General features: G+C 39.5%; 1 protein-coding gene across 7 annotated transcripts in view; it reads right to left on the bottom strand.

Moving 5' to 3' along the window:
- Positions 1-23,245, bottom strand: part of NEK4 (NIMA related kinase 4) — a 51,269-nt gene that overhangs the window by 11,022 nt on the left and 17,002 nt on the right. For 6 of the 7 annotated variants that reach the window (XM_040454862.1, XM_040454860.1, XM_040454861.1 and 3 more), the window contains 6 exons: positions 22,638-22,790; positions 22,106-22,172; positions 21,213-21,322; positions 19,804-19,892; positions 18,365-18,570; positions 17,774-17,907 (listed from right to left, as the gene is read on the bottom strand). In XM_040454862.1, coding sequence (XP_040310796.1) covers positions 17,774-17,907; positions 18,365-18,570; positions 19,804-19,892; positions 21,213-21,322; positions 22,106-22,172; positions 22,638-22,790 — 759 coding nt within the window. Of the gene's footprint in view, positions 1-16,397; positions 16,554-17,773; positions 17,908-18,364; positions 18,571-19,803; positions 19,893-21,212; positions 21,323-22,105; positions 22,173-22,637; positions 22,791-23,245 lie in introns of those variants that run through there. The other variant, XM_040454859.1, reaches the window with a different exon arrangement.

Raw genomic sequence — 23,245 nt, 5'->3', positions numbered from 1 at the left:
ATATAAGGGCTTTTCAGAACATTATATATGTTTTTGAGTTGAACTGGAAAGATGTAATGCTTTTGTTAAATCAGACTCTTAGTGACAGATTTTTTGAAAAAAAACTAAGGAAATCTAAGATTTAGCCCTTAAATTATGCTAAATTAGCCACTATTTTACAAACACAAAATGAGAGCCCGATGGCATTCCTGGAGAGGTTGAGGAAGGCTCTCACTAAATATATGGCTATCTCCCCTGACACCCCTAAGGCTGAGATGGTTTGAAAGGACAAATTTGTCACTCAATCAGCCCTAGATATTCAGAGAAAATGCAAAAATTGGCTGTTGGCCTTGAAGGGACCCTGGAGGAACTCTTACAAGTTGCCAATTGAGTATATTACAACCAAAATTAACAAAACAAAACACAAAACAAAAAAAAAACAGAAAAGGAGGCTTAAAAAAAAAAATCTGAGGCCTTAGTTGTGGCCTTCCGTACTACGTCAGACCAGACTTCCCGAGGTCCTGGCACCAAGTGCCATTTATATGGCCATTCAGAGCACTAAAATGATGAGAATGTCCTCAGAGGGGACAATCAAAATGAAAACCCATAAGCCATGCCCCTTCTGTGGAGACAATCACTGGAGATCTGAAGGCCCTCGGGGACCTCTATCTGTGAGGGCTCAGATAACCAATGTCCCTGGAAGGGACTAACTGGAGTCTGGGGCTCTTCATGGTGGCTCCCCTAAACAAACTGTCTATCAGAAACCCAGAGCCTCGGGTAACTCAGGTAAATACAGAAAGAAAACTGGTTGATTTCCTTCTTAACACCAGAGCTACCTTTTCTGACCTCCTTTCCACTCCAGGCCAACTATCCAAACGCAGCATGACGATTAGAGGTATCTCCGGAAAACTGCTAACTAAATTTTTCTCTCAGCCCCTGGGATGTATGTGAGGAAACCTAATTTTTTTTCTCATTCTTTCCTGATAATGCCAGAGAGTCTTACTCCCTTGCTAGAAAGGGACATTATAACTAAAATAGAGACTATGGTGCTACCAACTCCAGGACGGGTAAACAATTATGTGAGTTGTTGGAAATTACTGGATATGGTAGACTGTAGATACCAGGGTTCAGAAAAATAGTTTGCCTACTATATCAATTATTAAAGGAGACTCCCAAAAAAATAAATAAATAAACTGGGGTCTGACTCCTAGATACCATCTCCAGCCCTTGGTTACAACAGAGCAAAGCAATTACTATTACCAAGCTCACAGAAATAAAAGATCATTAAAACACAGGATCAGGCCTTTCATTTAGGGAGGGGCAAAACTTATCAAATGACCCAAAGGATGTTTACTGGGAAAAAAATTTGTCAAAGAGAGTTCTGAAAGTAGTATCAGCCTGTGAAGTATGTCTTAAAAACAATCCTTTCAACCACAAACTTGCTCTCCCAGGCAATCAAGGAACTGGAGGCTATCCAGGAAAGACTAACAATTAGGGTTCACTCATATGCCAAGGTCAAAGGAATTCCAACATCTGTGGGTATGGATTGATACTTTCACTAATTGAGTAAAGGCCTTCTTCTGCAAGACAAAAAAGGCACAAAAAGCAATAAAAGTTTTGCTTTATAAAATAATACCCACTTTTGGCTTACCTAAAATTTTGCAAATTAATAATGGTAAATGGCTGCTTTGACTCTTTCTCTAGTAGAACTCCTGGCTCTTAAAAAAGTTTTATACCTCAGGGCGCCTGGGTGGCTCAGTCTGTTGAGCGTCTGGCTTCGGCTCAGGTCGTGATCTCACAGTCTGTGAGTTTGAGCCCCGCGTCGGGCTCTGTGCTGACAGCTCAGAACCTGGAGCCTGCTTCGGATTCTGTGTCTCCCTCCCTCTGCCCCTCCCCCACTCATGCTCTGTCTCTCTCTGTCTCAGAAATAAATATACATTAAAAAAAAAAGTTTTATACCTCAAAATAAATCAGACCGTCTGCTTATACTCAGCAAAACTCTAAATAACACCTCACAAGTAGTAGATGATTTAAAAAAATTTTTTAAATTAAATTAGGGCCAAACTCTTGGAAATAGAGCCACCATTGATTACTTATTACTCCTGCTCTTCCATCACCTGGGTCATGAGAGATTCCCTGACATATGTTGTTTACAAAGTCAGAGTCTCTCCTAGGTTGTTTGACAGGTTTGGAAACTGTAGACATTATCTTAAGACGCCACCTTGTTGGTCAGTATAATCTTTACTTTGCGTTCTTCTCTTTGTGTCTGCTAATAATTATGCCACCTCATGCCTGCCAGCCTTCCTGTAGAACCATACTGTGGGCTACTTGACCGACCCTGGGGTAGACTCTAACTGCTGTACCCCCACACTGTCTCTTATCAGCTTAAAAAAGCTAGAATGGTCATCGTCCCTGTTTCCTAACAGCAGGTACAGGCCCTATTCTGGGGGAGAAATAAATAGGGAAAGGGTTAACATTAGGCAGGGAGAGATAGGGAAACTTCAGAAAGCAGACTACAGCTGCAAGTGGGAGGCTCAAGAAGTAGATGGGGTTCTCCCTTTATAAAATCCTTTTTGGGTGCCTTCCCCCCATTATCAAGGGCATAAGGGGGGATCTAAATGAGATAGGCAATCTAACTCTAAGACAACAGATGCAGGCCCTTGGCTTTACCCTAACCACCTTACACCACTGGGTCAGGGAGCGATTCCCTGTGAATCTGACCACAGATGCTCACCCCTTTAAACCAGGAGATGCAATATAGATAAAGGAGTGGAATGTCCAGCCCCTAAAACCCCTCTGCAGGGGCTCGTTCACTGTCATTTTGTCCACCCCTACTGCAGTAAAGGTAGCTGAAGTGGGCCCTTGGATTCACCACAAGCAGAATGAAGCCAGCATCTCAAAACTGGGAGTGCATTCCTAATCCACCAATGCTATGCAAGCTGACCATATGAAAAAAGCAATCCGCAATTCCTGAGGCTCCAAGAGACTACAACCCTGCTTTAGTCACTCCAGAAGCTGACTAATGTAGGCACGGCAGAAGCTTGAGGAATCAATGGTCCGATGAAACAAAAGACCGTCCTTATTTTCTATGTTTCCGTACTGTGATGCACTGTCATGCCTTGTTTCTCACTATTATTGTGATTCTTGCTCTACTCTTTGCCATAGGATTGTCCAAGGCCACCCCAGCCAGCTGGACATGTGAGAGGTTTCTGTTAATACTCACCTTCCTTTTGTGGATAGGATACTTCATTGGTACCAACATGGGGAAACAATGGCCATAAGAGACTAAAAAATTAGATTCCCACAAACTTTATAGTAAAACAACATACCCCAGTCCTACTACCAGGGTTTGGCTCTCAAAAGCTCAATTACTGGGAAAAACTATCTTGCCTAGTGGGGAAAAAGTTCATCATCATCTCTGTTAAAAACTTAACATGCCTAGGCCAAAGATTTTATAACTCAACTGCCCAGAAAACCCAATGGTGGGGGACCCCAGATCACCTTGAGCCAGATCAGATCCCCACCCCTTGTTTAACTTCTCTCACCTCTGATAGGTCTGAGACAATATCAACGCAGCCATCAAATGGCAGGCCCCAGGTGGACTATACTAGATATGTGGAAAGACAGCCTATATAGTACTTCCCTCAGTTTGGTCAGGGTCATATGTGCTGAAAACTATTCATCCATCTTTCTTCCTGTTTCCACTTGACAGAGAGAAACATTTGAGAGTTCAAATGTATAGGGACAGGAGACTCAAAGGAAGAAGCGTGCCTTACAAACTGGCAATTAAAAAGATGATAAATGGCCTCCCAAGTGTATAATCCATTATTATAGCCCTGCCACCTGGCCAGAAGATGGGTCTTAGGGCTACCGCACTCCCATTTACATGCAAATAAACCACATAATGAGACTATAAGCAGTTATAAAAATTATAACCAATAAAACTGCCAGAGCTCTTAACCTACTAGCCAAGGAACAAACCAAAATGTGCCATGCTGTCTATCAAAATCGCTTGGCCTTAGATTACCTACTTATTTCTGAGGGAAAAGTTTGTAAAAAGTTTAACCTAAGCAACTGCTGCCTACAGATAGATAATGAGAAAAAAAGTCATAGAAGAGATCACAAGTCAAATAAAAAGGACTGCTCATGTCCCTGTCCAGACCTGTAACAGTTAAAACCCCGGGGAGTTATTTGGAGGATGGTTTTCAACTTTCAGGGGATTCAAAAGTCTCATAAAAATTATCCTCCTAGTTCTGGGAGGTTGCTTAATCCTCCTACCTTGCTTGGGTCCCCTGGTCTGCCTCCAGTCTCACTGAGGCCATAATTTAAAAAAAAAAAAAAAAAAGGATGGCCACTCATATAATGATGTTATAAAAATATAAACCTCTAAATCAAGATGATGTTCTTTGACCCAAAATAGAGGGGTCTGAGCATCAAAGTGGGGAAGGTGGTAGGGTCCCCTCCCTAAGAAAAAAAATCTCAAGGCAACCTGGCTATACGGCCTATATGACAACATCCCTCATGACCTTGTAACATGAGACCACTTAATCAGACTACATGTTTGTGTGTTACCATATATGGGAGGCAAAGAAGTAAAAAAATATATAAAAAAGTATGCCAGGTGGCATTCAGGGCTCAGTTCTTTGGGTACGAACCCAACTGAGCAGTACCAACAGGAATAAAGTTGCTTCCTGGAAAGAAAAGCCTCAGTGTCATGACTCTCTGCGTGAGAACCCTGCTACAAGAGAACCCAGAAATGGACCCACAAACATATGGCCAACTAAATCTTTGACAAAGCAAAAAGAATATCCAATGGAATAAAGACAGTCTCTTCAGCAAATGGTGCTGGGAAAACTGGACAGCGACATGCAGAAAAATGAACTTGGACCACTTTCTTACACCACGAGAAAAATAAACTCCAAATGGATGAAAGACCTAAATGTAAGACAGGAAGACATCAAAATCCTCAAGGAGAAAGCAGGCAAAAACCTCCTTGACCTCAACTACAGCAACTTCTTACTCAACACGTCTCTGGAGGCAAGTGAAACAAAAGCAAAAATGACCTATTGGGACCTCATCAAGATAAAAAGCTTCTGCACAGTGAAGGAAACAATCGGCAAAATTAAAAGGCAACTGACGGAATGGGAGAAGATATTTGCAAAGGACATATCAGATAAAGGGTTAGTATCCAAAATCTATAAAGAACTTATCAAACTCAACACCCAACTAACAAATAATCCAGTGAAGAAATGGGCAAAAGACATGAATAGACACTTCTCCAAAGAAGACATCCAGACGGCCAACTGACACATGAAAAAATGCTCAACATCACTCATCATCAGGGAAACACAAATCAAAATCACAATGAGATACCACCTCACACCTGTCAGAATGGTTAACATTAACAACTCAGGCAACAACAGATGTTGGCGAGGATGCGGAGAAAGAGGATCTCTTTTGCACTGCTGGTGGGAATGCAAACTGGTGCAACCACTCTGGAAAACAGTATGGAGGTTCCTCAAAAAATTAAAACTAGAACTACCCTATGACCCAGCAATTGCATTACTACGTATTCATCCAGGGGGACACATGCAACCAATGTTTATAGCGGCACTATCAACAATAGCCAAAGTATGAAAAGAGCCCAAATGTCCATCAATGGATGAATGGATAAAGAAGATGTGGTATATACATACACAATGGAGTATTACTCGGCAATCAAAAAGAATGAAATCTTGCCATTTGCAACTACATGGATGGAACTGGAGGGTATTATGCTAAGTGAAATTAGAGAAAGACAAAAGTCATATGACGTCACTCATATGAGGACTTTAAGAGACAAAACAGATGAACATAAGGGAAGGGAAACAAAACTAATATAAAAACAGGGAGGGGGACAAAGCATAAGAGACTCACAAATATGGAGAACAAACAGAGGGTTACTGGAGGGTGTGTGGGAGGGGGGATGGGCTAAATGGGTAAGGGGCACTAAGGAATCTACTCCTGAAATCATTGTTGCACTATATGCTAACTAATTTGGATGTAAATTAAAAATACATATATAAAAAAATAAAAAAAGAATGAAATCTTGCCATTTGCAACTACGTGGATGGAACCAGAGGGTATTATGTTAAGTGAAATCAGTCAGTCAGAGAAAGACAAGTATCATATAACTTCACTCATATGAGGAATTTAAGGTACGAACAGATGAAAACAAGGGAAGAGAAGCAAAAATAATATAAAAACAGGGAGGGGGACAAAACATAAGAGACTCTTAAATATAGAGAACAGAGGGTTGCTGGAGCGGTTGTGGGAGGGGGGATGGGCTAAATGGGTAAGGGGCATTAAGGAATCTACTCCTGAAATCATGGTTGCACTATATGCTAACTTGGATATAAATTTAAACAAACAAATAAATAATAAAATACGTCTAAAAAAAAAAGGAAATAATGGCTGAAAACTTCCAAATGTATTGAAAAACACTGATCTACACATCCAGAAATTTCCATGAACTCCAAGCAGGATCAACTCGAGATCTACACACAGACACATTAAAGCAAAAGTGCTAAAAGCCAAAGACAAGGAAACAATCATGAAAGTGGCAAGAGGAAAACTGTATCACTTATAAAGGAACTGAAATAACATTAACAGCTAACATAAACAACAGAGACCAAGGGGCAGTGGAATACTATATTCAAAGTGTTCAAAGAAAAAAAATTGTCAAGCAAGAAGAATCCCATAGCCAGTAAAGCTGTCTTTCAAAAATAAAAGGTGAAGTAAAGACATTCCTTGGTGAAGAATTTGTGGCTAGCAGACCACTTTACAAGAACTACTAAAGGCAGGGTTGCCTGGGTGGCTCACTTGGTTAGGCATCCAACTTCAGCTCAGTCATGATCTCATGGTTCATGGGTTCAAGCCCTGCGTCAGGCTCTGCCTGACAGCTCGGAGCCTGGAGCCTGCTTCAGATTCTGTGTCTCCCTCTCTCTCTGCCCCGCCCCCTCTTGCTCTGTGTCTGTCTTTCAAAAATGAATAAACATTAAAAAACTTAAAAAAAAAAAAAAAAGAAAGAACTACTACTAAAGGTAGTTTATCAAGCTGAAATCAAAAAGACCCTAGACAACAATTTTAATTCACATGGAAACATAAAAGCACTACTTTGAGGGGAGGTTATGGAGAGGATGTGACCTCTGGTTCACTTGTGAACCTAATCCTGGCAACTAGAGGTTCCCATCCTCTCCTGTCCTTGGAATGTACATTCCATTTGCCTTCCCTACTCCCAAAGGCTGCCCAAGGGCTTAGCCTTGAGATAGTGATGTGGTGTTGAGACCATCTGGACAGTATATGTGATTGAACTCAGTTAATATAACATATATATATATATATATATATACATATATATATATATATGTATATATATATATACATATATATATGAACTTCTGAGATTTGGCAGGTAGGTGTGGAGATCTACTCATCCTGTGGCTGCCCAAGACAAGCCTCATATGTAAGTTCCCTTCCTTATCAAAACTGCCACCTACCAACGTGGAGTGTTTGCCTCTTCCTTCCCCCTCTCTCTGCCCTCCTCCTACCAGGGGCCAATTTCAGATGACACCTCAGAGTAATTACGAAAATAAAACCTAATATATTGCATATTGTTTTTCCTTTCTTCTCGGAACTGATTTTAAAATAATTATACAATACAGGGTGCCTGGTTGGCTCAGTCGGTTAAGCGTCAGACTTTGGCTCCGGTCATGATCTTGCAGTTTGGGAGTTCCAGCCCAGCATCAGGCTCTATGCTGACAACTCAGAGCCTGAAACGTGCTTTGGATTGTGTCTCCCTCTCTCTGCCCCTCCTCCACTCACACTCTGTGTTTCTCTCAAAAATAAAAAAAAACTAAAAATTTTTTAAAAAGTAATTACACAATATGTATGAAAGCGGGCAGAGGAGAAAGCACCAGGACTTCTCCTCACATGGACAAAAACTTCCCTGACAAAATGCCTGATGTAACTATATTGGACCTCTGCAGTCTATTAAAGACTTGTAACTTCTAGGGGAAGGCTGGTAAATTGTGGTTAATTTCAGTCAATTTCAGTTCCTAGCACCCCCAAGCCTGGTAGCAGGCAGCTGGGTGGGCAGATGATCCTGGAGCAGTCTGCACACAGCTTGTGGAGCCAGGGTAGGCAATAAGAACTTGTCCTCCAAGTCCTGGGGGTCTGTGTACTGACGGATGATTGCTTCTTCTGCTCACAGAGTTGCAAACACAGAAGCAGGCAACCATTGTTGCAGCCCTCAGTGACAGTTACAAACCTCTCCCCCTCCAGCTGATGCAACTTTCAGGGGATTTGAAGAGACAGATATATATATGTATAGTGAGAGTCCCAGAAGGGGAAGAAAGAGAAAGAGAGATTTGAAGACATAATAGCCAAGATGTATGAAGTTTTAACAAAGACATGAATATAAACATCCGAAAGTTCAATGAACTCTAGGATGAAACAAACAGTTCTTACCCAGACACATTATAATCAAACTGTTGAAAGCTGAAGAGAAAGGGAGAATCTTGAAAGCAGCAATAAAGGAGCAACTTATCACATACAAGGGATCTCCAATATGATATCAGATTTCTCATCAGAAGCTTTGGAGGGCGGAAGACAGTAGTGCAGTATTTTCAAAGTGAAACAACAACACAACACAAAAACCCAACTGTCAACCAAGAATCTTTTATCTGGCAAAAATGTCCTTTAAAAGTGAGGGAGAAAAAAACAGTGCCATTTGCAACAACATCAATGAAACTTGAAGGCATTATTCTAAGTGAAATAAGTCAAACAGAGAAATACAAAAACTGTATGATCTCACTTATATGCAGAATCTTAGAAAAATGAACTCTCTAGGGGCTCCTGGGTGGCTCCATTGAGTGTCCGACTTCAGCTCAGGTCATGATCTCATAGTTTCTGAGTTCAAGCCCCGCACCAGGCTCTGTGTTGACAGCTCCGAGACTGGAGCCTGCTTCAGATTCTGTGTCTCCCCTTCTCTCTGCCCCTCTCCCGCTCGCACTCTGTTTCTCTGTCTCTCTCAAAAAGAAACGTTAAAAAAAAAATTTTTTTTTAATGAACTCTCTCTCAAATAAACAACAAAAAAATAAGAATACCAATTACTCACTAAGTCTTTCAAAAAACAGAAGGTGAGGGAACATTCCCCAACTCATTCTATGAAGCCATTATTACCCTGATAACACAACCAAAGACATCACAGAAAACTAAAGACCAATATCTGGTAAGAATATGACAAAAGAATCTTCAACAAAATACTAGAAACATGACTCCAGTAACATAGAAGTAGTAGTATGACCAAATGAGGTTTATCTCAGGAATGCAAGGATGGTTTAACATCCCCAAATCAATAATGTTACACACCCTATCAACAGAATTAAAAACAAAAACCATATGATCATTGAAATAAAAAGCATCTGACAAACCTAATACCTTTTCATGATTAAAAAAACAAAACAAAACAAAAAAAACAAACACTCAACAAACCAGGAAGAGAAAGGACCTTCTTCAAGCTGATAAGTGGTATCTATAAAAACACACAGTCAACTAATGGTGAAAGACTGGATGCTTTCTTTCCTAGATCAGAAACAAGTCAAGGACCTCCACTTGTACCACTTCTACTCAATGCTGTACTGGAGGTTTTAGCCAGGGCAATGAGGCAAGAAAAAGAAGTAAAAGACATCCAGACTATAAAGTAAAACTAACTCTATTCACAGATGATGTGATATTATATAGAGAAGATTCCAAGGAGTGCACAAAAAAAAAAAAAAAAAGTATTAAACCCAATAAACAAGTTAAGCAAGGTTGCAGGACACAAGGTCAAGATTTCCAAAATCAAATTTATTTCTGTGCATTTGCAGTAAACAATCCCAAATAAATATAAGAAAATTCCATTAAGATCAAAAAGAATAAAATACTCAGGAATAAATTTAACGAGAGGTATAAAACTTATGCTCTGAAAACTATAAAACATTGTTTAAAGAAATTTAGATCTAAAATTTAATAAACATAAAATCACCTCATGTTTATGAACTGGAAGTCTTAACTCTGTTAAGATGGTAATACTCTATATAAACTAATCTGCAGGTTCAATGCAATGCCTATAAGAATCCCAGCTGGCCTCTTTGAAGAAATTGACAAGCAAATTCTAGCATTCATAGAATTATAAGGGACCCAGAATAGCCAGAACAATTTTGGTTTTTGTTTTTTTCAATATATGAAATTTATTGTCAAATTGGTTTCCATACAACACCCAGTGCTCATCCCAAAAGGTGCCCTCCTCAATACCCATCACCCACCTCCCCTCCCTCCCACCCCCCATCAACCCTCAGTTTGTTCTCAGTTTCTAAGAGTCTCTTATGCTTTGGCTCTCTCCCACTCTAACCTCTTTTTTTTTTCCTTCCCCTCCCCCATGGGTTTCTGTTAAGTTTCTCAGGATCCACATAAGAGTGAACACATATGGTGTCTGTCTTTCTCTGTATGGCTTATTTCACTGAGCATAACACTCTCCAGTTCCATCCACGTTGCTACAAAGGGCCATATTTCATTCTTTCTCACTGCCACGTAGTACGCCATTTTGTATATAAACCACAATTTCTTTATCCATTCATCAGTTGATGGACATTTAGGCTCTTTCCATAATTTGGCTATTGTTGAGAGTGCTGCTATAAACATTGGGGTACAAGTGCCCCTATGCATCAGCACTCCTGTATCCCTTGGGTAAATTCCTAGCAGTGCTATTGCTGGGTCATAGGGTAGGTCTATTTTTAATTTTTTGAGGAACCTCTACACTGTTTTCCAGAGTGGCTGTACCAGTTTGCATTCCCACCAACAGTGCAGGAGGGTTCCCGTTTCTCCACATCCTCTCTAGCATCTATACTCTCCTGATTTGTTCATTTTGGCCACTCTGACTTAGCCAGAACAATTTTGAAAAATAACCAAGTTGGAGGATTCATCTATCTTGATTTCAAAACTTACTACAAATCAACAGTTAACAAGACTGTATGGTACTGGCATAAGGGCAGACACAGATTAAAGGAGCAGAATTGAGAGTCTAAAAATAAGCCCAAGTGTATATGGTCAACTTGTTTCTTTTTTGACCAGGGGGCGGAACAGTCTTTCCAAGAAATGGAGGTCAGACAACAAGATAGCCACATACATAAGAATGAAGATGGACCTTTACTGCATACAATATACAAAAATTAACTCAAAATACATCAAAGACCTAAATACACAGATTAAAACTATAAACCTTTTAGAAGAAAACATAGAGGTAAACCTACATGATCTTGGATTTGGCAAAGGATTCTTTGATGACACCAAAAACACAAGTAGCAAAAGAAAAATAGGGGTGCCTGGGTGGCTCAGTCGGTTGAGTATCCAGCTTCAGCTCAGGTCATGATCTCGCGGTTTGTGAGTTTGAGCCCCACGTTGGGCTCTGTGCTGACAGCTCAGAGCCTGGAGCCTGTTTCAGATTCCATGTCTCCCTCTCTCTCTGCCCCTTCCCTGTTCACGTACTGTCTCTCTCCATCTCTCAAAAATAAATAAACATTAAGAAATAAAAATAAAAATAAATTGGACTTCATCAAAAATGAACATTTTTGTGCTTCAAAGAACACTATCAAGAAAGTAAAAAGACATTCTCCCATTCCCACAGAATGGGAAAAATATACACAGATCATGTATTTGATAATATGACTTGTATCTAGAATATATAGAGAATTCCTATAACTCATTAATTAAAATACAAATAACTCAATTTAAAAATAGGCAAAGAACCTAAGTAGACATACCTCCAAAGAAAATATACAAATGCAAAGTAATATATGAAAAGATGCTCAACATCAGTTGCAATCTGGGAAATGCAAAACCAAACCACAATAAATACTACTTCACACCTGCTAGGATGGCTATAAACCAAAGGTCAGATAATAACAAGTGTTGACTAAGATGGGGAGAAATCAGAACCCTCTTACACTGGTGGTAGAAATATAAAATGATGCAGTTGCTTTAGAAAGCAGTCTGGAATTGGGGCACGTGGGTGACTCAGTTAAGCATTCGACTTCAGCTCAGGTCATGATCTCACGGTCCATGTGTTCGAGCCCCGCATCAGGCTTTGTGCTGACAGCTCAGAGCCTGGAGCCTGCTTCGAATTCTGTGTCTCTGTCTTTCTCCGCCCCTCCCCTGCTCATGCTCTCTCTCTCTCAAAAATAGATAAGCATTAAAAACAAACAAAAAACACAGTCTGGAAGTTCCTCAAACATTTAAATGAAGAGTTACCATGTGACCCAGCAATTCCACTCCTAATTATACATCCAAGGGAACTGAATCCACACTGAAGCCTGCACACCAGTGTTTATATCAGATTTAGTCACAATAGGCAAAAGGTGGAAACAATCCAAATGTCCAACAACTCATAAAAAAAATTAAACAAAATGTGGCATATCCACACAACAGAACACTATTCAGTTGGAATGAGGTACTGATAAATGTTCCTGTACACATGAACCTTGAAGACATTATGCTAAGTGAAAAAAGTCACAAAAAACTATATATTTTATATGATTCTATTAAATGAAATGTCCAGAAAGGCAAATCTATACAGAGAGAAGGCAGATTTAGGGGTTCCTTAGGATTGGAAGGAAGAGAAGATAGAGGGTCAATAGCTAAAAGTACAAGGTTTCTTTTTAAGGAGACAAAAATATTTAAAATTGACTGTAGTGATATATGTATTTGTGAATATATTAAAAACCACTGAAGTGCACATTGAAAAAAATTTTTAACATTTACTTATTTTTGACAGAGAGAGAGAGAGAGAGAGAGAGAATGAAAGCAGGGAAGGGGCAGGGAGAGAGGGGGACAGAGGATCTGAAGCAGGCTCTGCACTGACAGCAGAGAGCCCAGTGTGGGGCTCAAACTCATGAACTGTGCGATCATAACCTGAGCCAAAGTCTGACGCTTAACCAACTGAGCTACCCAGGTGCCCCTGAAGTATATACTTTAGTGGGTGAATTGCATGGTATGTGAATTATATCTTAATAAAGCTATTAAAAAAAGTAATCCTTTATTTAATCACAATTGAGTTGGGCGCCTGGGTGGCGCAGTCGGTTAAGTGTCCAACTTCAGCCAGGTCACGATCTCGCGGTCTGTGAGTTCGAGCCCCGCGTCAGGCTCTGGGCTGATGGCTCAGAGCCTGGAGCCTGTTTCCGATTCTGTGTCTCCCTCTCTCTCTGCCCCTCCCCCGTTCATGCTCTGTCTCTCTCTGTCCCAAAAATAAATAAACGTTGAAAAAAACAAAAACAAAAAAACCAAACAAACAAAAAAAACCAATTGAGTTGAATCAACTGAATCCTAGAACAGAATGATTTTTTTTCTTTTGCTATAAAGGATATCAGTGTGACAACTCATGACATTTAAATAACATCTGTAGATTAGATAATGGTATTATATCAGTGTTAATTTTCTGAATCTGATCACTGTGCTATGGTTATATAAGGACATATTCTTGTTCCTAGGAAATAAAATGAAGAATTCAGGGGTGGAGGGACATCATGTCCACAACATTCTCACAAATGGACAGAAAAATAATTATACATATGGAAAAAAAGAATAATGAAGCAAAAGTGGTAGAATAGTAATATTAGGGAATATATATGAGTATTCAGGAATTCTTTATACTATTTTTGCAACTGTTAGTCTAAAATTATTTTAAAATAAAAATTTATAACAACACAACAAAGTCATCTAGTATTAAATTGCTGGAGAAGTGACATTCAGTGGCTGTCCAGAGCAATGGCCCAGTTTGTTCATAACCCTGCAGACAAGGCTCCAGTGCTGCTGTGACTTACTCGAAGCACTGATTGGCCACATTTTGGCACTATGCTGAGGTTGAGCTAGTTCCTCCCACCAGTCTTTGCTGAGATCCCTACTGCTATTCAGAGCTTGAAAAAAAGTCAAGAGTGCTAAACTGACAGCTTCCAACAGCTCACAGTCAAGGAAGCTCTGCTGAATAGACTAGAGTGGTAGACACTGAGGTGTGGACGTGTTGTGTTGTTTTTAATTTATTTAAATCCAGTTAGTTAACATATAGGGTAATAATGATTTCAGGAATAGAATTTAGTGATTCATCACATATAACACCCAGTGCTCATCCCAACAAGTGCCCTCTTAATGCCCATCACCCATTTAGCCCATCCCCCGCAATACCCCACCAGCAACCCTTACTTTGTTCTCTATATTTGAGTCTTTTATGGTATGCCTCCCTCTCTGTTTTTATATTATTTATGCTTCCCTTCCCCTATGTTCATCTGTTTTGTTTCTTAAATTCCACATGAGTGACATGATATATTCCTTTCTCTGACTTACTTTGTTTAGCATAATACACTTTAGTTCCATCCACATTGTTGCAAATGGCAAGATTTCATTCTTTTTCATCACCAAGTAATATTCCATTGTATATACCACATCTTCTTTATCCATTCATCAGTCGGCGGACATTTGGGCTCTTTCCATACTTTGGCTATTGTCGATAGCACTGCTATAAATATTGGGGTGCGTGTGCCCCTCTGAATCAGCATTTTGTATCCTTTGGGTAAATACCTAGCAGTGCAATTGCTGAGTTTAGGGTTGTTCTATTTTTAAGTTTTTGAGGAATGTCCATACTGTTTTCCAGAGTGGTTGTACCACTCTGCATTCGCACCAGCAGTGCCAAAGGGTTCCTCTTTCTCCACATCCTCACCAGTATCTTCACCAATATCTTGTTGTCTGAGTTGTTAATGTTAGCCACTCTGACCAGTGTGAGGTGGTATCTCATTGTGGTTTTGATTTGTATCTCCCTGATGATGAATGATATTGAGCATCTTTTCATGTGTCTGTTAGCCATCTGGATGTCTTCTTTGGAAAAAAGTCTATTTGTGTCTTTTGTTCATTTCTTCACTGGATTATCTTGTTCTTGGATGTTGAGTTTAAGATTTTGGATACTAACCCTTTATTTGATATGTCATTTGCAAATATCTTCTCCCATTCTGGTGGGTGCCTTTTAGTTTTGCCGATTGTTTCCTTTGCTGTGCAGCTTTTTATCTTGATAAGGTCCCAATAGTTCATTTTTGCTTGTGTTTCCCTTGCCTCCAGGGACATGTCAAGTAAGAAGCTGCTACAGCCAAGGTCAAAGAAGTTGTTGCCTGTTTTCTCCTCTAGGATTTTGATAGCTTCCTGTCTTACGTTTAGGTCTTTCATCCATTTTCAGTTTATTTTTGTGTATGGTCTAAGAACGTGGTCCAGGTTCATTCTTCTGCTAAGTCATTGTCCAGTCTTCCCAACACCATTTGTTAAAGAGACTGTCTTTTTCCCACTGGATATTCTTTACTGCTTTGTCCAAGATTAGTTGGCCATACAATTGTGGGTCCATTTCTGGGTTCTCTATTCTGTTCCCATTGACCTGTGTGTCTGTTTTTGTGCCAGTACCATACTGTCTTGATGATTACAGCTTTGCAATACAGCTTGAAGTCCGGAATTGTGATGCCTCCAGCTTTGGTTTTCCTTTTCAACATTACATTGGCTATTCAGAGTCTTTCCTGGTTCCATGCAAATTTTAGAATTGTTTGTTCTAGCTCTGTGAAGAATGCTGGTGTTATTTTGATAGGGATTGTGGTGTGGATGTGGTTTTATGTCAATGAGATCATAGGTAAGCATGGCATCGTTGGCTATAATGTTTGAAGACCAATCTTTAAAAAAAATTTTTTTTGACGTTTATTTATTTTTGAGACAGAGAGAGACAGAGCATGAACGGGGGGAGGGTCAGAGGGAGAGAGACACAGAATCCGAAACAGGCTCTAGGCTCTGAGCTGTCAGCACAGAGCCCAACGCGGGGCTCGAACTCACGGACCACGAGATCATGACCTGAGCCGAAGTCGGCTGCCCAACTGACTGAGCCACCCAGGCGCCCCATGAAGACCAATCTTTAACATCTGTTTATATTTGGTTTATTATTTGAGTGTTCTTGGACCATGTGTGTTCAGAGTAGTGTCTGGATAAAATAAGATAATGCATCAAAAACAACATAAATAAATTGGTGGAGAAGCAACTGTATTTCTAGGAATTTAAGGCTTTATTGTCATTGCTATTATTATCACCAAACAACTAGAAATACAAATATTTAAAAATAAAGCTAGTCAAAAGAATGTTTGTTCAGGCACTTCTACTACTCTGAAAATTTTCTGTTTTTTAATTTTTTTAACATTTATTTATTTCTGAAAGACAGAGCATGTGTAGGGGAGGGGCAGAGAGGGAGACACAGAATCTGAAGCAGGCTCCAGGCTCCAAGCTGTCAGCACAGAGCCCAACACGGGGCTTGAACTCATGGACAGCGAGATCATGACCCGAGCCGAAGTCGGATGCTTAACCAACTAAGCCACCCAGACACCCCTACTCTGAAAGTTTTCTTATGCAGGTGTGATGTAATGCAGTTGACTCACTGGAGAATAACCTACATGACCCAAAGTGAGTGTCATCTCAATCAGGAAATAGCCCTGCGACAGTAGGAAAAGAGCAAAGGCCTCAAAAGCACAGGATCGATCAAGTGATTGTTACCACAAGAAGCTGACTATGCTTCTAAGCTCAGTTGTACCATTATGTAAAAATTACATGTTACAAAACTGTGTACAGTCTAATTCTATTTGGGCTTTAAAACAAAACAAAAAAAGCCTATGATACATATATGGATGTGATGGATGTGTATATACACAGAAAACTACAGACAAATGCATAGAGGATAAAAGGCAGTATAGAAACAGTGGGGGTAGAGAACCTAAGGAGGCTTCATGCTGTTAGCGCAGACCAGAGCCCGATGTGGAGCTCAATCACATAAACCGCGAAATTACCTGAGCCGAAATCAAGTTTCAGATGCTTAACTGACTGAGCCACCCAGATGCCCCAAAACTAGAATTTATTTAGAGCAAGATCCTATATCATTCTAATAAAAATCCCAGCTAGGGATTCCTACCCGCTAGGATGGCTGTAATCAAAATGATGACACTAACAAGAGTTGACAAGAATGTGGAGAAATTAGAACCCTCATACATTGCTGGTAGGAACGTAAAATAGTGCAGCTGCTTTGGAAAAGAGTCTGGCAGTTCTTCAAAACGTTAAACGCAGACTTTCCATATGATTTAGCAATTTCCACTCCTAGATGCATACCCAAGAAAAATGAAAACCTATGTCCACACAAAAACTTGTACACAAATGTTCACAGCAGCATTACTCATAATAGCCAAAAAGTGGAAACCTAAGTGTCCATCAGCTGATGAACAGATAATCAAAATGTGGGATAGCTACAGAATGGAATAAATAGCATTTGACCATATAAAACAATGAAGTATCTGATATATGCTACAACATGGATGAATCTTGAAAACATTATGCTGAGAGAAGCCAATCACAAAAGACCACATGTTTTGTATGATTCCATTTAAATGAAATGTCCAGAAAAGGCAAATCTACAGACACAGAAATATCAGTGGCTGCTTAGGGGTGGAGGGCTTGGGGACAATGGAGTGTGACGATACAGGCTCTCTTTTGGAGGTATTAAATGTTCTAACATCAGCTGTGGTAATGGCTGTACAATTCTGTGAACATACTAAAAACCACTGAATTGTATGCTTTAAATGTGTGAAATGGATAATTTCAAAAGTCTGTTAAAAAGAATTCCATCGCACAAGCAGTTGACACATTAGGCTGATGGGACACTCACCTCTCTCTCCACTTCATCCTCCTCTTCCAAAAGATCATACACCTGCTCCAAAAGTTGAATTCCCAGGCCCTGGATTACATCAGCTCTCAAGACTTCAACTATTCTTCTGATCTTTTCAGAACCTGGCATGATAGCTAAAAAGAAATAACAAAGATAGGGAAAAATAAACACTTCACTGCAACAAGAACATGTTTTTGTAAAAATCTTGTCATGTTAAGATTTTTTTCACTTTGACAAGAGCTTGGTTTAAGCACTTCATGTATTTTTAATGATTACAAATGTATACATGAACTTACACTTCATGTATCGTTACCAACCTCTTAAACCTAAATCCACAGCTATCTAATTTGAAGAAAAGCCACATGAAAAATCCAAACATGCATTTTATTTATATTTATTTTTTAAAAACAATTTGCATGCAACTTTTCAGGAACACAACTATTGCATAAAACAAGATATGCCTTTTATGGAGTTATTGAAAGAAAATAATTAAAAAAAGCAAAAACATTTTGGGAGCATTAGCTTCTTGGTGTGACACATTTCTCCAATAAACATGCTTTCCAGTTTGCTGTAAAAGAATAAACTGATCACCAGAGGGTAGCTCTTTAAAATGGAGTTCCTCAGCCTCTTCTGCAACTTTCCCATGAAGTATCAGCGTATCTCGATACTTCCGATGAAGTTTAAATTCTGACACTGGATCTGGAACGAGGAGATCTTCACAGCTCTCCTTAGGGTCTAATTTTAGGGTCTGAGTCATCAGTTGGACCAAGTCACTCATTTCATTTGTATGACCTTTCCTGGGGGGAAGTGGGGGGAGAAAATAAGTCCCCTTGTGATTTCATTGGCTTTATGAGAATTTTTCATCAAAAAATTAGATGCAAAACAACCTTCAGGAAGTTCTTCTAAATAGGCAAGTAAGCTCTTACAGACAGACCCTTCTGTAAATAATAAGTATAAACCCAACAAAATTAAAACTCAAGTATGTGAAGACAATGGAGCATATACAAAACCTGTATGCAGGTTCTGTAGGGGTGTCAACACCTTTTAGCCTAAGGGCCATAGGCAGCTAAAGTACAAAAGAAAACCCACAGTCTTTCTGGCCTGCAGAGACAAAGGACAAAGTTCAATCATAGCCACTAGAGAGTGAAATTTTAGAAAGGAAAGAGCCAGAAAGAAGCTCCAGGTTCTATGTATAAATTCTGCCCAACTATTTGCAAGTAACTTAATTACAGCCATGTACAAAGTTCAAGAATATCAAGCAATACAAAAATACCAGCTCCCAATGAGATAAAATTGACAATGTCTGACATCCAGCCAAAAGTATCAAACATGCAAAGAAGCAGGAAAATAGCACACCTTTATTAAGAGAAAAAAATCAGTTAATAGAAACAGACCCAAAAGTGACACAAGTGATAGAATTAGTTGATAAGGACACTTAAGTAGTTATTATAAATATATTCCGTATGTCCAAGGTAGAGGAAAGCATTAACATCTTAAGGAGAGGCATGGAAGATATAAAAAGACCCAAATAGAACTCCTAGAAATTAAAAGTACACTATGTTAAATACATGAGATAAGATTAGCAAACTAGACACTGTAGAAGAAAACACTAGTGAACTCAAAGATATGGCAGTAGAATCTATGAAAAATGAAACAGAAAAAAGTCTAAAACACATGAACACCATCAGTGAGCTGTGGGACAACTTTAAACAATCTAATATATAGGTAATTAAAATCCTCAAGAAGGCAAAAAGGGATCCAAAAAAATTTTGAAGAAGTAACAGCCAAAATTTTTATGGATCTGATGAAAATTATAAACCCATAGATCTTGAAAGACATTCTAAAAGAATTCTGAATGAAATCAGATGTGTTCATTAGAAGAGATTATTTTTAGCTCTAACATGTACCAAAACCCATTTATAATGTTATCGATGACAGCACTGCAGGTCTGAACACTATGACAAACATATATTTAGGATTAATTCAAACAGAAAGTGCTTATGAAAGAAGACAGAAAAATAAGAACATACCGTTCTTTGGAATCCCCATCTGATTTATCAGTTGAACTTGTAGAAGAACTTAATTCATCCTCAGAGAGACAGGGGATGACCTTCCTTTCCTATTAATGTTTGGAAAAACACAATTCCACATGACAACACAACCAGAATGTAATGCATGCAACACTCTCAGATGCAATGTCTACATACAACACACACCTACATCCAATTTAACCGGACAATCTAATGATATAAAAATTGAAGTTACTTTCCCCAAATGATGTCCCAGTTCACCTATAAAGTACACAAGTGAACCGTGAAGAATCTTAAGGGGAAATTTTACAAGGCCCTGGAAAGTCTCAGCTATGAATAAATTTTCTTTCCAGAGGCGAGTGGACAAACAGTTCTGGTACTCCAACTCCCACGCAGAGGGCTGGTGCTCTAAAGAACTTTAAACTAGAAAAAATGCCACATAAATAAAAGCAACCTCAGTTTATATAGGAGACTCTTTGTTAAAATACTTTAAAGGAGTACTTGACTTAATTACACACAAACCTTAAAACTTTAGACAATGGAGAAGACTGTCTTAATTAGTGAAACAATTTATTCATAGAATATTGTTAAAGAAACAAATCTTCCTTACTTTCAAGGACAAGAAGTTTCTGTTTTTAAAAATAATTATATGCTCCTAGAAATAATGTCAGAAAGTGCAGTACAGAAAAATGGATCATTTTTCCTGAGGTATCAATATACAAAAAAGTGAAAATGGGTTGGAAACCTGCAATTACCCATTTAGCCACTAGGTGCTGCCCCTACATCATTCCCTAGGCGAGAAGGTAATGAACTCTGACACAAACAGGAAACTGAGCAAAGATAATAAGCAAGTGAGACTAAAATTTGGCCAGGTAGGTGGGTATATTGGTTACACAGCAGAATAAGCAAAAGGTTGCCTAATGGAAGCCGTTTAAAGTCTTGTTTTAAATACTACCTAAAGAAAGATAGCAACTAACCTACCAACTGCTTATAAGAGCACCTGTAAAACTCATTCCCTTAATGGTGCAAAAATAACCTTCTTAATTATTATTCACCAGTTCTTTTCCTTATCAAGAGTGAAAAGGTGGGGTGCTTGGGTGGCTCAGTCAGTTAAGCATTAGACTCTTGATTTCAGCTCAGGTCACGATCTCACAGTTGGGAGATCAAGCCCTGTGTTGGGCTCCATGTCCATGCTTAAAATTCTCTCTTCCTCTGCCTCTCCCTTGTGAGCACTTTCTCTCTCTCTCTCTCTCTCTCAAAAAAAAAAAAAAAAAAAAAAAGTGAAAAGGCAGAACTTAAGCCAGTTCTGTCCCAGAAATAAATGGAGCTGGCAGTTATGAGGCTTACTGTATTAGGCTTGCCAGATGATATAGACACGTCCCCCCTTTCCATAGGACTATGTAATATACCTGAGCCGCACAGCAGTCAGAAGACAACCATCGGCCAGGGGTGGGCTGGCCTTCCTCTGGTGGTTTCCCTGGTCCTGATGCACTCAGAGAAGCTCTCCTCACTGAAGGGCCTGAAAAAGTGACCACCCCAGCAGTTGTTTGTAGTGGGCTGGCCCCAAAAGAAGTGGGCTTTACACAGGATATGAAAGATACCCCAGCAAGTGCCAGCCCAGAAGTACCTCAGACAGCATATTCATCATCACTCTGGTACCTGACATCTCAGCTCAAACCTCAGCTCTAGGTCTACCGGTGCTGTGACCCTGGGCAAGCTATTTAAGCCCTCCAAGCCTCAGTTTCCTCAGCTGCAAAATGGAGATAATGCTGCTTGCCTTTGACAGCTACTGTAAACATGAGATGAGACAATGCTCTTAAAACGCTTACCATAATGCTTGAGACATAGTCAGCATTCAATAAATGGAAACTGCTAGTACTGTTTTTAGATGATAGCGATAAGAATGATCACAGCCCTCAGCCCAGGGAAGCACCATTCTCCCAGCTTCCTCTCTCTGTTCCTGAGAAGACACCACTCTTTGACCAGCAGAATCTGAACACGGAAACAAACTGAACACTCACTCCATTTCCTGTCTCAAATCTCCCAGGAGTTAATGCCACTCAAACCCCTCTTGCTCTCTTTTTAATATCCTTTTCCTCTGATAATACAAGTTCCAGACCCAACAGCCGCATATGCTGATTTCTTTAAAGATTTACCAAGAAATTTTAAAAATTCTCCCAAATCTGTTTCCCAGATGGATCACTGATGCTGAAAATACTTCACATCTCACAATCAGAACCAATGCTACATCCATAAGCCATACCAACAACCTCCAATAGATGAAGGAAAGAGAAAACTTTACCTGAGGGGAATACCTCTTCCTGTGACTGCTTTAGTCGCCTCCTCTCTCTTGCTGATAATGGTCGATCCTTTTAAAGAAAGTCCGTTACTTTCATTCCTTCTCACTATTTTTAGAACACCTGGAATGCGTGACATTATCATCCAGCACTATAGGACAGGCCTTCCACAGGCCTTTAAAGGAACGTGTTTGAAACCAGTCATATCCTGGTTACAACTACTAGCTAGAATGATCAGAACACTCATTTCTGGGAAGTACTCATTTTTGGAAAGGTAAATGGAAAATTTTGCATTTCCTACATTCAGAATCTACTTTGGTCTCCTTAATTAAGTGGAAGCAACCATCCCTGGAACTATAGAATCTGTCCATTTCAATGAAAGCTTCTGCTGAGAATCACAAATTTGTCCCCTCCATTGTTTGGCAAAAGGCAGGGCTAAGATGTTTTAACAGAAAACTTCACAATATATATAGGATTTTTACAACCAAAAAGTTTTATAAGAAGGTTGAAACAAATCCAATATACACTCCAACAAACCTTGGATGATGGCACCTCCCTGCTGCTCGAACAGCTCACAGTAGACCCAATGACCACTTTACTTTGATTTTCAGCATCTTTTTGTGATAATGTGATATCCGTTTTTCCAATAGTGGGAAGAGAAGGCAAAAGTCGAGGAGGAGCCTCTTGGAACTTAAATAATTAAAAAGGGGAGGTGGGAATTATCAGTTTCATATACAACCATTTCCAAAGTTCCCCTACCAGTAAGTCTCCTATGTATTTGGCAGTGATTTGCTCTCAAGAACTTCAAAACATTGCATTTTATTGGAAAGAAACTCTGCCAAAAGTGAATTACCATCTGAGAAGCTTATAGACAGGGTGCTTGTGAAAGAAATGAGGTGTAGACATGATTCTATGCAGAAGATAAGGGAGAAACTATTCATCAGTATAACACAGGAGGGATCAGAGAAATACTCTTGTTAGCCTGTTCCTTTAACTCTCAAGAGGATTTGTCCATTTTTGATGGAAAAGATAAGATCTTTACTCTGTTTCCAACTCACTGACATTTGAAAACTAATATTTAGCATCTTGCCATTGCTACCCCTCTCCATATGTTCCCTGCATTTCTTATGTGTCTTTTTGGCAAC

This window comes from Herpailurus yagouaroundi, unplaced genomic scaffold, assembly GCF_014898765.1.
Source record: "Herpailurus yagouaroundi ecotype Mexico unplaced genomic scaffold, PumYag 213, whole genome shotgun sequence".
NCBI classification, from domain to species: domain Eukaryota; kingdom Metazoa; phylum Chordata; class Mammalia; order Carnivora; family Felidae; genus Herpailurus; species Herpailurus yagouaroundi.
Note: the sequence above shows the minus strand (reverse complement) of the source record. Positions and strands in the feature narration are given on the sequence as shown.